This window comes from Scyliorhinus canicula, chromosome 3 (genome assembly GCF_902713615.1).
Source record: "Scyliorhinus canicula chromosome 3, sScyCan1.1, whole genome shotgun sequence".
Classification (NCBI taxonomy): Eukaryota; Metazoa; Chordata; class Chondrichthyes; order Carcharhiniformes; family Scyliorhinidae; genus Scyliorhinus; species Scyliorhinus canicula.
This window is the reverse complement of record NC_052148.1, coordinates 56643660-56658076: the sequence shown is the minus strand read 5'-3', so window position 1 is coordinate 56658076 and position 14417 is coordinate 56643660. Positions and strand designations below refer to the sequence as shown.

Here is a 14417-nt window from a genome sequence, read left to right as displayed (position 1 = left end):
GTAGCCAATCAGTATTTGTCGATGTATTTTGTGGATTATTCTTTTTGTCTACTGTGTATATTTCGTTGGCCATCAAAAAATACTTTACACTGTACATCGATACATGTGACAATCAATCGATCAGATAGATGTGAGCTATTTCAGTCAACATCCATGTGATACTGTCTGTTAACACTTGTGTGCTGGATCCTGTTGTGCAATTTAAGGGTCTTTATATTTTCCTCCTTTCTTCTCCAACATTACGTTCATACTTGTAATCTATTCCAGCTTCTTGGAGCAACTGCTATAGAAGATAAACTGCAGGATGGCGTTTCCGATACAATTGAAACCCTTAAAAGAGGAGATATTAAAATCTGGGTTCTAACAGGGGACAAAAAAGGTAATTAACCATTGTAATTGCATTTTAATAGTGATTACTGTGGTGTTTTTTATGTTGCGTATACTCAGGATGGATTCGTAGTATACACTAAGACCACAAAAAGCCAGTCAAATAACAAAGCTAGATTTATTACACTACTTATTATTCAGTTCAAACACTGTTCCTAAAGCAAGCAATATTCTAACTAAACTACAATCTACACTTTGCTAAGACTTGTCTCATGCACTCTATCTTAAAATGTACTCTCCTCTGCTCCTTTTCTCTCTAACCTACTCTCTTTCTCTACACTCTCTCCCAGAAGCCTCAGAGGCATTCCTTTTTATAGGTCTTCTCCCCGGCTCCATCTAGTAGTCGATTGTGATATTACATTAACCCTTTATGTACTAGACATTTCTACATAAGGCCACAAGACATAGGAGCAGAATTAGGCCACTCGGCCCATCGAGTGTGCTCCGTCATTCGATCATAGGTGATATTTTTCTCCTCCCCATTCTCCTGCCTTCTCCCCTGATCCCCTTATTAATCAAGAACCTATCTATCTCTGTCTTAATGACACTCAGTGATTTGGCCTCCACAGCCTTCTTCGGCAAAGAGTTCCACAGATTCACTACCCTCTGGCTGAAGAAATTCCTACTCATCTATGTTTTAAAGGATCATCCCTTTAGTCTGAGATGGCGGTCTCTGGTTCTAGTTTTTCCTACAAGTGGAAACATTCTCTCCATGTCCACTCTATCCAAGCCTCGCAGTATCCTGTAAGTTTCAAGAAGATCCTCCCTCATCCTCCTCAACTCCAACGAGTGCAGAACCAGAGTCCTCCTCTGTTCCTCATAGCTCTTCATTCCAGGGATCATTCTTGTGAACCTCCCTTGGATGCTTTCCAAGGCCAGCACATCCTTCCCTGCATGCGGGGCCAAAACTGCTCACAATAACCCAAATGGGGTCTGACCCAGAGCCTTATATAGCCTCAGATGTACATCCCTGGTCTTGTATTCTAGCCCTCTCGACATGAATGCTAACATTGCATTTGCCTTCCTCACTGCCGACTGAACCTGCACGTTAACCTTTAGAGAATCGTGAACAAAGACTCGCAAGTCCCTCTGTGCTGATTTCCAAAGCATTTCCCAATTTAGAAAATAGTCTGTGCCTAAATTCCTCTTTCCAAAGTGCATAGCCTCACACTTTTCCACATTGTATTTCATCTGCCACTTCATTGCCCACTCTCCTAGCCTGTCCAAATCCTTCTGTAGCCCCCTTGCTTACTCAATACTACCTGTCTCTCTACAGATCTTTGTATCATCTACAAACGTAGCAACAGTGCCTTCAGTTCCTTCTTCCACATCATTAATGTATATTGTGAAATGTTGTGGTCGCAGCACCGACCCGAGGCACACCACTAGTCACTGGCTGCCACCCTGAAAAAGACCCCTTTATCCCCACTCTCTGCCTTCTGCCAGTCAGCCAATCCTCTATCCATTTCAGGATCTTACCCTTCACATCATGGGCTCATAACTTATTTAACAGTCTCCTATGCGGCATCTTATTAAAGGGTTTCTGGTAATCTAAATAAATCATGTCCACTGGTTCTCCTTTGTCTAACTTCCTTGTCACCTCCTCAAAGAATTCTAACAAATTTGTCAGACATGATCTCCCTTTGATAAAGCCATGCTGACTCAGTACTATTTTATCATGCACTTCCAAGTACGCCACGATCTCATCTTTATTAACGGATTTTAAAATCTTACGAATGACCGAAGTCAGGCTAACCAGCCTATATTGAAATGAATTTCCCATCTTCTGCCTCCCTCCCTTCTTAAACTGTGGTGTTACATTAGCCACTTTCCAGTCCTCTGGGACCCTGCCTGCCTCCAGTGATTCCTGAAAGATCATCACTAATGCCTCCACAATTTCCTCAGCTATCTCTTTTAGAACCTGGGGTGTAGTCCATCCGCTCCAGATGACTTATCCACCTTCAGACCTTTCAGTTTCCCCAGAACCTTCTCCTCCTTAGTGATGGCCACTGCACTCACCTCTGCCCCCTGATTCTCCTGGAGCTCTGGCATCCCACTGGTGTCTGCCACTGTGAAGACTGATGCAAAGTAACCATTCAGTTTGTCTGGCATTTCTTTGTTTCCTATTATTACTTCTCCAGCCACATTTCACAGTGGTCCAACGTCTATTTTTGCCTCTCTTACCATTTATATATTGAAAAAAACTCTTCATATCTACTTTTATGTTACGAGCTAGCTTGCATTCTTATCTCATCTTCCCTCCCTTTATTGCTCTTTTAGTTGTCCTCTGCTCGCTTTTAAAGGAGTCCCAATCCTCTGGCTTCCCACTAATCCTCGCCACTTTGTATGCTTTTTCTTTAGCTTTAATGCTGTCCGTGACATCCTTTGTCCTGCCCTTAGCATGCTTCCTCCTCTTTGGGATGAATTTCTGCTGTGCCTCCCGAATAACCCCCCAAAACTCCTGCCATTGCTGTTCCACTGTCTTCCCTGTTAGGCTCCTTTTTCAATCAACCCTGGCCATCTCCTCCCTCATGTCTTTATAGTTACCCTTATTTAATTGTAATACCATTACATCTGATTGCAGCTTATCCCTCTCAAACTACAGGGTAAATTCAATCATATTGTGAAGGGTTCCTTCACCTTAAGATCCCTAATCAAATCTGCCTCCTTACATATCACCAAATCCAGAACTGTCTGTTCCCAAGTGGGCTCGACCCCAAAATCATCTCTTAAATTTTCCACAAATTCCTTTTCTTGGGATCCACTACCAACCTGATTTTTCCCAGTCCACCTGCATATTGAAGTCCCCCATGATTATTGTAATATTGCCTTCTTTACATGCTTTCTCTATCCCCTGATTTATTTTCTGCCCCACCTCCTGACTAAAGCTCGGGGGACAGTACATAACTCCCATCAGGGTTTTTTTACCTTTGCGATTCCTCAACTCTACCCACAGAGATTCAATGCCTTCTGATCCTATATCGCTTATTGTTATTGATTTAACTTCATTCCTTACTAACAATGCAACCCGCCCCCTTTGCCCATCTGCCTGTCCTTTCGATAGGATACATATCCTTGTATATTTAGATCCAGCCCTGACCCTCTTGCAGCCACATCTCTGTGATGCCCACAGCATCGAACCGGCCAATTTCAATGTGCGCAATAAGCTCATTTACGTTGTTCCGTATACTGCGCGCAAGAAGTGCAAGTCCCAATAACCACAGTTTCAACTACCATTCATTGGAATTCTCAAGATCATTAAGTTTGGAGGGGACTGAGCAATGAAGTGACTTGGATGTAGAGTTTAACATTCGGGTCCCGGATTTTTAAAAACGTACCTTTTGAGGGCATGACTTGGGGATGGCTATTCTCCTCTGATCTGCATTAATTTTTAATCTGAATTGTTTACAAGTGACAATATGTGACAAATATAGGAGTTCTTCCATTTCACTTCAGTTTATGTGCATCATTTTTTAAAAATTGTTCTAATTTTGTGTATGTTTGTGACCTAATAAAAGCTGTTTTTTCTTCAACTAGAGACTGCTGAAAACATTGGTTACTCCTGTAATTTACTAACTAATGAAATGACTGTTTATGATGGAGAGCGTATCAAGTGAGTATTTTTCACTCTTTCTCTCACACAATGAACTTGCAATTCTCATGCATCTTTCACAACTTCAGAGTCTCCAATGTGCTTTACCGCACTCAAGTACAGTTGAAGTGTAGTTACGACAATAATAATATAGAAAACACAGCAACCAATTTGCAAACCACAATCTTCTGCGAAATGTTATGAATTAAATGACTAATCATTTGTTTGGAAAAGAAAGTGTTGCTTGAGTTATAAATATTAATCATAATCGTCTAATCATGCCATCAGATTTTTGCATTCCCCCTTGAAAGCAGAAGGAACCTTGACATGTGTGTCACTTTTTGAGGGGGTGGTGGAGGAGGGTTGGTGGTGAGAGACATCAGTGCTGCACTCCCTCAGTGCCGAATGGAAGTCTCAACCCAAACAATTAGTTCAATTGTCTGGAATGGGGCTTGCCCATAACTTTCTAATGTAGAGGTCAAAGAGCTAGCTTGTTTCCACTTGAGTTTAGAAGAGTGAAGTGTGACCTGATTGAAGTTTATAAAATCCTGAACTGTATTGACAAGGTGGATGTTGAAAGGCTGTTTCCTCTTGTGGGTGAGGCCAGAGTTAGAGGTCACAGAATTAAAATTAGAGGTTGTCCTTCCAGGACAGAGATGAGGATCATTTTGTTTTGAGGTTGTGCAACTTTGGAACTCTGTTAGAAGGCAGTGGAAGAAGGGTCACTGAATGCTTTTAAGGCAGAGGTAGATAGATTCTGGTTAGGCAAGGGAATCAGAGGATATCCAGGTAGATGGGAATGTGTACTAGAAACGCAAACAGATCCACCATGATTTTATTAAACCATGGGGTCAGGCTTGAGGGGCCGAATGGCCTACGTTCTCCTCTTTCTTTTGTTTGTTTGTGGAAAATATTACTTCTGTACCCTATTACATTGAAACCAAGAGAATTTGAATCCATAAAAGCAAATTACTATGGATGCTGGAACCTGAAACCAAAAAGAAAATGCTGGAAAATCTCAGCAGGTCTGGCAGCATCAGTAAGGAGAGAAAAGAGCTAACGTTTCGTGTCCAGGTGACCCTTGACAAGGTGACCCAGATGAGCTTTGGCAAAGGGTCATCTGGACTCTAAACGTTAGCTCTTTTCTCTCCCTACAGCTGCTGCCAGACTGCTGAGATTTTCCAGCATTTTCTTTTTGGTTTCCTCTGAATCCATCGCCTGGGGAATTTGATGTAAACCTTATCCCAACTTGTTATCTGCTGGTTGCCCCTTTTATATGTAACGTAAAAGTAGCAGTCTTCCAACCCAAGTTGCTGGGCAGAATGCATTACAAATGCCATGTTTCTCCAGTATAGGCATCATCAACGGGATTCTCCGATACTGAGGCAGAGTGTCCACGCCATCGTGAACGCTATCTTGTCTCACGCCGGTGCAAAACGGCCGCGGGCACGATCGATTCAGGCTCCGTAAAGGTGCCAACAGTGGAGCCGCGTAAATGCGGTGAGTGTGGTGCCAGAGCAGCGGCGTCATCGCGTGGCACCCGGCTGACGCTGCGCCGCCTAATTTAAAGTGCGTGATCTGCGCCCAGGACCCCAAGGATAGAGATGGCTGAGCACCGCCGTGCCGCTCCCAGGTTCCAGACAGTGATTTTGAGACTCTATTAGACGCAGTAGAAGAGCGCAGGGCCATCCTGTGCCCAAGACCTGGGCATCGGCACCCGTCCAGCTCTGTGAAGCATGGCTGGCGTGAAGTGGGCACCGCAGTAAGCACTGTGGGGCATACCCTCCCTCTGGAGACCAGTGCTGGAAGAAGCTCCACGACCTCACGAGGGCTGCCAGGGTAATTACCCCGAGAGTTCCCCCCCCCCCCTTCTCCCAACCACGTTTTGCAGGAACATAGGAACATCCCCCTGCCCATGCAGGAGGGGCTGGGTGGCACCACGTTGCACCGGACCCACATGGGCAACATCCCCCCCTTTTGAGAGCTGCCATGGCGTGGTGCCCGGTGTCCCCCACCCAGTCATAATGTTGCCAACATCTGCGTCTTGATGCAGACTGTGATGCTTCTCTACCCCCACCCACCCCGCAAGACTACTCACAACCACTGTGAGCATACAAGGGTCGCAAGGGGATCACCTGAGCTGCACCCCCTCGCTGGGGGAGCCGCACCATGCCAGATCGGAGGCGCAGGACCAAGTGACACTCCCCTGCCTGGCTACACTCCCGCAGCCTGTCACCTCCCCACCACACACACACACACACCAACACACCAACACACCAACACACCAACACACCAACACACCAACACACCAACACACCCACACACCCACACACCCACACACCCACACACCCACACACCGACACACACACACCAACACACACACACCGACACACACACACCCACACACCCACACACACACCGACACACACACACCAACACACCAACACACCAACACACCAACACACACCAACACACACCAACACACACCAACACACCCACACACCCCCACACCCACACCCACACACCCACACCCCCACACCCACACCCACACACCCACACCAACACACACACACACACCCACACCAACACACCCACACCACACACACACACCAACACACACACACCAACACACACACACCAACACGCACACACCAACACACCAACACACCAACACACCAACACACCAACACACCAACACACCAACACACACCAACACACACCAACACACACCAACACACACCAACACACACCAACACACACCAACACACCAACACACCCACACACCCACACACCCACACACCAACACACCGACACACACACACCAACACACACACACCGACACACACACACCCACACACCCACACACACACCGACACACACACACCAACACACCAACACACCAACACACCAACACACACCAACACACACCAACACACCCACACACCCCCACACCCACACCCACACACCCACACCCCCACACCCACACCCACACCAACACACACACACACACCCACACCAACACACACACACACACCAACACACACACACCAACACACACACACCACACACACACACCAACACGCACACACCAACACACCAACACACCAACACACCAACACACCAACACACCAACACACCAACACACCAACACACCAACACACACCAACACACCCACACACCCCACACCCACACCCACACCCACACCCACACCCACACACCCACACCCCCACACCCACACACACACACCCACACCAACACACCACACACACACCCACACCAACACACACACACACACCAACACACACACACCAACACACACACACCAACACACACACACCAACACGCACACACCAACACACCAACACACCAACACACCAACACACCAACACACCAACACACCAACACACCAACACACCAACACACCCCAACACACCAACACACACCAACACACCCACACACCCACACACCCCCACACCCCCACACCCACACCCACACACCCACACCCCCACACCCACACCCACACCCACACACCCACACCAACACACACACACACACCCACACCAACACACACACACACACCAACACGCACACACCAACACGCACACACCAACACGCACACACCAACACGCACACACCAACACGCACACACCAACACGCACACACACCAACACGCACACACCAACACGCACACACCAACACGCACCACCACCAACACGCACACACCAACACGCACACACCAACACGCACACACCAAACACGCACACACCAACACGCACACACCAACACGCACACACCAACACGCACACACCAACACGCACACACCAACACGCACACACCAACACGCACACACCAACACGCACACACCAACACGCACACACCAACACGCACAACACCAACACGCACACACCAACACGCACACACCAACACGCACACACCAACACGCACACACCAACACGCACACACCAACACGCACACACCAACACGCACACACCAACACGCACACACCAAACACGCCACACACCAACACGCACACACCAACACGCACACACCAACACGCACACACCAACACGCACACACCACACGCACACACCAACACGCACACACCAACGCGCACACACCAACGCGCACACACCAACGCGCACACACCAACGCGCACACACCAACGCGCACACACCAACACGCACACCAACGCGCACACGCACACACCAACGCACACACGCACACACCAACACACACACGCACACACCAACACACACACGCACCAACACACCAACACACCAACACACATCACACACCCACACACCCACACACCCACACACCCACACACACCAACGCACCAACACACACACCAACACACCAACACACACACCAACACACCCACACACCCACACACCCACACACCCACACACCCACACACCCACACACCCACACACCCACACACCCACACACACCAACACACCAACACACACACACACACACCGACACACACACCAACACACACACCGACACACACACCCACACACACCAACGCACCAACACACACACCAACACACCAACACACACACCAACACACCCACACACCCACACACCCACACACCCACACACCCACACACCCACACACCCACACACCCACACACACCAACACACCAACACACACACACACACACCGACACACACACCAACACACACACCGACACACACACACACACCGACACACACACACACACCGACACACACACATACACCGACACACACACACCGACACACACACACACACCGACACACACACATACACCGACACACACACACACCGACACACACACACACCGACACACACACACCGACACACACACACCCACACACACACCCACACACACACGCACCGACACACACACACGCACCAACACACGCGCCCCCCAACACGCGCCCCCCCAACACGCGCCCCCCAACACGCGCCCCCCAACACGCGCCCCCCAACACGCGCCCCCCCAACACGCGCCCCCCAACACGCGCCCCCCAACACGCGCCCCCCAACACGCGCCCCCAACACGCGCCCCCCCAACACGCGCCCCCCAACACGCGCCCCCCACACCACGCGCACCACACCACGCGCACCACACCACGCGCACCACACCACGCGCACCACACCACGCGCACCACACCACGCGCACCACACCACGCGCACCACACCACGCGCACCACACCACGCGCACCACACCACGACACACACAGTCCAGGGTCGTTTTGGACAAGCCCCCGCCGTCCAGCTCCAAACTCACGGCAGGGGGATGCACAGAGGACAGACAGAGATGACACTGATGAACACAGGTTGGACAGTCAGGACACCGATGGCTGTGAGACAGACGAGGTGAGGGCTGCCCGCCAGGACAGTGACGGAGAGAGAACGGGGGCTCTGGACAGTAATGCACAGAGGACGGCCAGACAGAAGATGGACAGACCAGACACGGCACCTAACATGGGCGACGGAGTACGTGCATCGGTCCAAGGATCGACCCAGGAGACCCCAGACCTGGGGACAGATGAGGACCTCGAGTTTGCGTCTCTGCTGTCAACCACTAAATCCACCATCGCAGATACACTCACCTCGATTGGCCATTTTAATGATGAGGCTTCTGGGTCACTGACTGGAGCGCACCACAAAGTCGAACTGGTACAGCAGGTGGACTTCGGAGCAGCCGAGGGGCTGGAAGGTCGGAGGGCAGGCCAGGCCCAGCACCCAGCTGCCGGTCAGAACGTTCTCGGGTTTCTGGACTTACCAGACCCACCCACAGACGCAATCCCCGAGTTCAGTCTCTGCGAATGTTCAGACCCTGAATGATGCCGCAGCCGGCCTCCAGGACTGGCAGCGCCAGGTGTCAGTGGTGCCACAGCGATTGTCTCTGTGGGCACCACTGTCCCATAGTGAGGCCCGGGGGCCACCGGGCTCCCCGAGGGAGGAGGAGTTTCTGGGGCCCATCCCGGTAACTCCAGCAAGGGAACACTCTGACTCCCCCCCCCCCCCCCCACCCCCCCCCCCCCCCCCCTACAAGACCCCGTTGTCCTCGGCACATTACATGGGCATGTGATGGAGTGTCCGTGATGCATACCGGGACCTCAGAGGTGGAGGGTTTAGCTATGGTCATGAGTCAGAGATTGTCTAACGATCCGGAGCTCACAGCTCATCGCAGAGCGCATTGTCATCACTCAACATGGCACTGATCACACCCGCTTACAGAAGCAACTGTGTGATACCATCCCGTTGTGCCGCAGGTGTAAGTTGTGGGGGGGGGGGGGGGGTGCTGGGTAGTGCGTTTGTGCAGAACAGTGGTACAAGTGCCTTGCTCAGCAATGCCCTCCCCCTAGTTCGTGAAACGTGCGTCGATCAACACCTCGCGTGCTTGCTCTCCAAGCCGGTGGCGTCGTGCAGCCTCCCGGCCAGTTGCAGCCCCCAGGTCGTGTCTGTGCCCGCCCCTCCCCATCCTCCTCCTCCTCATATGCAGACGTGTCGCCGTCATCAGGCTCCCCTGTGCCTCCTCCTCCAGGACATCGCCCCTCTGCTGGGCAATGTTGTGTAGCACACAGCAGACAACAAATGTGTGGCTGACCCTCTCGGAATGGTACTCTAGGGCACTTCCAGAGCGGGCCAGGCACCTGAATCGCATCTGCAAGAGGCCGAAGCACCTCTCCACAACACCCCTGGTTGCTGCATGGGCCTCATTGTAGCGGGTCTCCCCCTTGGTCTATGGACTCCGTATAGGCGCCATTAGCCAAGATAGCAACGGGTAACCCCTGTCGCCGGTTGCGTCACATCCTTTAAAAAGAACTTGGATGTGCACTTGGCACGTCATAACATTCAAGGCTATGAGCCAAGTGCTCAAAAATGGGATTAGGTAGGTAGGGCAGGTGTTTTTCACATGTCGTTGCAGACTTGATGGGCCGAAGGGCCTCTTATGCACTGTGTGATTCTGTGATTTGTTACCATGCTAAACCCCATATCTCTCCAAAGAACTATTTGCTTTCCTATTTCACCAGATGAGAATGAGTGCAGTTCATCTTAAACAGAAAACTTCCATAATTTCCTGCCTCCTGATCCACTTAGTAGCACACAGGAGAACCTTCAGTGTGTCAAAAGTTTTATTCACTGGGATGGTATTGTCTGGAGGAGCACTGTGCCATTCTATATTCTATATAAAGTCCACAGTCTTGCCTTTTCAATTTCTAACATTTGGCCTTCACGTCTTCTTTTTAATGACTAAGAAACACGTCAATCCTCTTGAATTCAATTTATCTTCTGAATTCTCTCTCAAGTGTATCGATTTACAGACTCTGTATTTGATTACCCAAGGGCCTCCAATTTTTTCTCTTCCAAAAAGAGATGTATTTGCCAGCAACCAATGAAATGTCATGTTTTAAGACTTTTACTGCAACAGATAAACTAAAATTAATAACGATCAAATGTTAATGAACAGGCACCCAATACATTAAACTAATGAAAAAAGTTAGTTTCACATCAGTCAACTGAAATATATCTTTTGAAACCATTCACTGTATGCCACACTTCAGAAAGATTCTAATATTAGAATAACATTCCCAAGTCACTCCCAGCTCTCCAAGTTCTCCATTCCTGCTACATCAGTTGAAATTTCGAGTGACCTTCGGCAATTGTTCCACACATTCTTTGAGATTTCTGGATCTGTGCACCCCCAGCAAAGCACACCTTGGTGACTCTATTCCTTAAATCTCCAAGAGCCTCACCTATTCTGTACCCTTTCACCTGGACAGGAATCAAGCTGTCATCAGCATTCTGCTAGCACAAAGACAATCCACATGTTTCACCACTGTAGTCGCTACTCGTCTCCCTCACTCAAAATAGTAGCTGTCCTTTCTCTCTGAAACTTTGTAAAGGTGTTAAAACTGGATTTCTCTCTGCATTCATCCCCATGGAAGCCATAGCATATGGAGATTGGATTGGATTTGTTTATTGTCACGTGTACCGAGGTACAGTGAAAAGTATTTTTCTGCAAGCAGCTCAACAGATCATTCAGTACATGGAAGAAAAGGGAATTAAACAAAATTCAAGAAAATACATAATAGGGCAACACAAGATATACAATGTAACTACATAAACATTGGCATCGGATGAAGCATACGGGGTGTAGTGTTAATGAGGTCAGTCAATAAGAGGGTCATTTAGGAGTCTGGTGACAGTGGGGAAGAAGCTGTTTTTGAGTCTGTTCGTGCGTGTTCTCAGACTTCTGTATCTCCTGCCCGATGGAAGAAGTTGGAAAAGTGAGTAAGCCGGGTGGGAGGGATCCTTGATTATGCTGCCCGCTTTCCCCCGGCAGCGGGAGGTGTAGATGGAGTCCATGGATGGGAAGCAGGTACGTGTGATGGATTGGGCGGTATTCACGACTCTCTGAAGTTCCTTGCGGTCCTGGGCCGAGCAGTTGCCATACCAGGCTGTGATGCAGCCTGATAGGATGCTTTCTATAGTGCATCGGTAAAAGTTGGTACGGGTTAATGTGGACATGCCGAATTTCCTTAGTTTCCTGAGAAAGTATAGGCGCTGTTGTGCTTTCTTGGTGATAGCGTCGACGTGAGTGGACCAGGACAGATTTTTGGTGATGTGCACCCCATGGAATTTGAAACTGCTAACCATCTCCACCTCGGCCCTGTTGATGCTGACAGGGGCGTGTACAGTACTTTGCTTCCTGAAGTCGATGACCAGCTCTTTAGTTTTGCTGGCATTGAGGGAGAGATTGTTGTCGTTACACCACTCCTCTAGATTCTCTATCTCCCTCCTGTATTCTGACTCGTTGTTATTCGAGATCCGGCCCACTATGTTCGTATCGTCAGCAAACTTGTTTGACATGATTCCAAGTTAATGTTCTGTTTTACTTTGAGTACATTTCAATGTATGACCATCTTGTCATAAAGTTCAGCATTCATGACACTAAATATCAGAATTGTCCAACTCAATGAGATTCTTAAGATTTGTTCATTCATCTTTCAGTGACATGCTAAACACCATGCAAAGTAACAGGACAAAAAGCACAGCAGGCGAAGTTAACCTTTCAACTAACAGTATCTTCCTTCCTGATGAAAAACCTGCAATGGTCATCACCGGTTCTTGGCTGGTATGTAATGAATGTTGTTAATATTTTACATATTCTGAAAAAGACCATCTACAACAGTAAACAGTAGGTAGTGTAACTCTGAACTGAATTCCAGCCGAGGCAATGCATAATATGGGATTGTGGAGAGGGGTGGTGCAATGCTAACTTCATCCGCCTATCAAGGAACTCATTAGTTAGGGTCTAAAGCTAGTTTCATACCCCACTCCATTTTATTTTCAATTGAAGTCAATAGAGAGTAATATTGGAAGAATGTAAATCCAGCATTCAAAACTATCCCAATGGTTACCCACTCAGCACATTCTATTAAATTTATATTCATTGTGTTACCACCAAATATGTGAAGGATTTTCCTGGAAACACAAACCAAACTCTTCCCTAGTAACACCACGTGGAACCAACTAAATGAAAGAAATCATAAATGGAGTTGGAGGAGTGCTTGGATCCAGTTTGGATGATTTACCCAACATATTCTCTTCAGGTGACTTGATGCTGGGAGGGGGGTTTGGCTCAGAGCTAATTGAACAAGGTTGTCTCTTGCATCTGACTGACTACCTCCACACATCAGCCCTGTTTCAGTGGGAGAATGAAACTTTCTCCACATTATGAAGTGCCAGTTTCTGTAAATTCCTGACATCACATGCTGGGATACATTGGGGACTCCCTTACAATTTAGTTCCTATTCCTCTGACCACAATTATCCATTCTGTCAAGGATAAGGAATGATTAGTATATTCCTGAGTGCCTCTTTCAAAAAAAAAAACCTTCATTCCCTTTCTTCAAAATGTCTAATCACTGTGTTCATTATGATGGATTTTATATCTGGGAGATTAGACTACAAGGATATACAAGTTGTGCTACAGCTTTGCAAAACCTTGGCTAGACTACTTGGAGTGCTGTGAGCTGTTCTGGGCACTACTCCTGGGCACTACTTTGTGGGGATATGTTGGCTTTGGAGGGATTGCAGCGCAGATTTAGTAGAATGATACCTGGACTTCAAGGATTAAATTACAAAATGAGATCACGCAAACTAGGGTTTTATTTACTGGAATTCAGAAGGTTAAGGGATAATATTATAGAAGTTTTTAATATATTATGAGAGTGGCAGCGGTAGCTGGAGAGAAGCTGTTTCAACTGATTGTGGAGTCCAGTACAAGGTGACATAGCCCCAAAGAATCGAGACTAGCTTTTCATAAGTGATGATAGGAAAGACTCTGATGTGCAAAGAGTAGAAGTTTCGGAAGTCTCTCCTGCAAACAGCAATTGATGATGGTCAATTGTTAATGTTCATTCTGAGATTAGTT

General features: G+C 48.4%; 1 protein-coding gene across 2 annotated transcripts in view; it reads left to right on the top strand.

Moving 5' to 3' along the window:
* atp8b1 (ATPase phospholipid transporting 8B1) overlaps nucleotides 1-14417 on the top strand; it is a 213364-nt gene that overhangs the window by 171915 nt on the left and 27032 nt on the right. For both annotated transcript variants that reach the window (XM_038790574.1, XM_038790575.1), the window contains 3 exons: nucleotides 268-379; nucleotides 3925-4000; nucleotides 12993-13116. In XM_038790574.1, the coding sequence (XP_038646502.1) occupies nucleotides 268-379; nucleotides 3925-4000; nucleotides 12993-13116 (312 nt within the window). The remainder of the gene's footprint in view (nucleotides 1-267; nucleotides 380-3924; nucleotides 4001-12992; nucleotides 13117-14417) is intronic.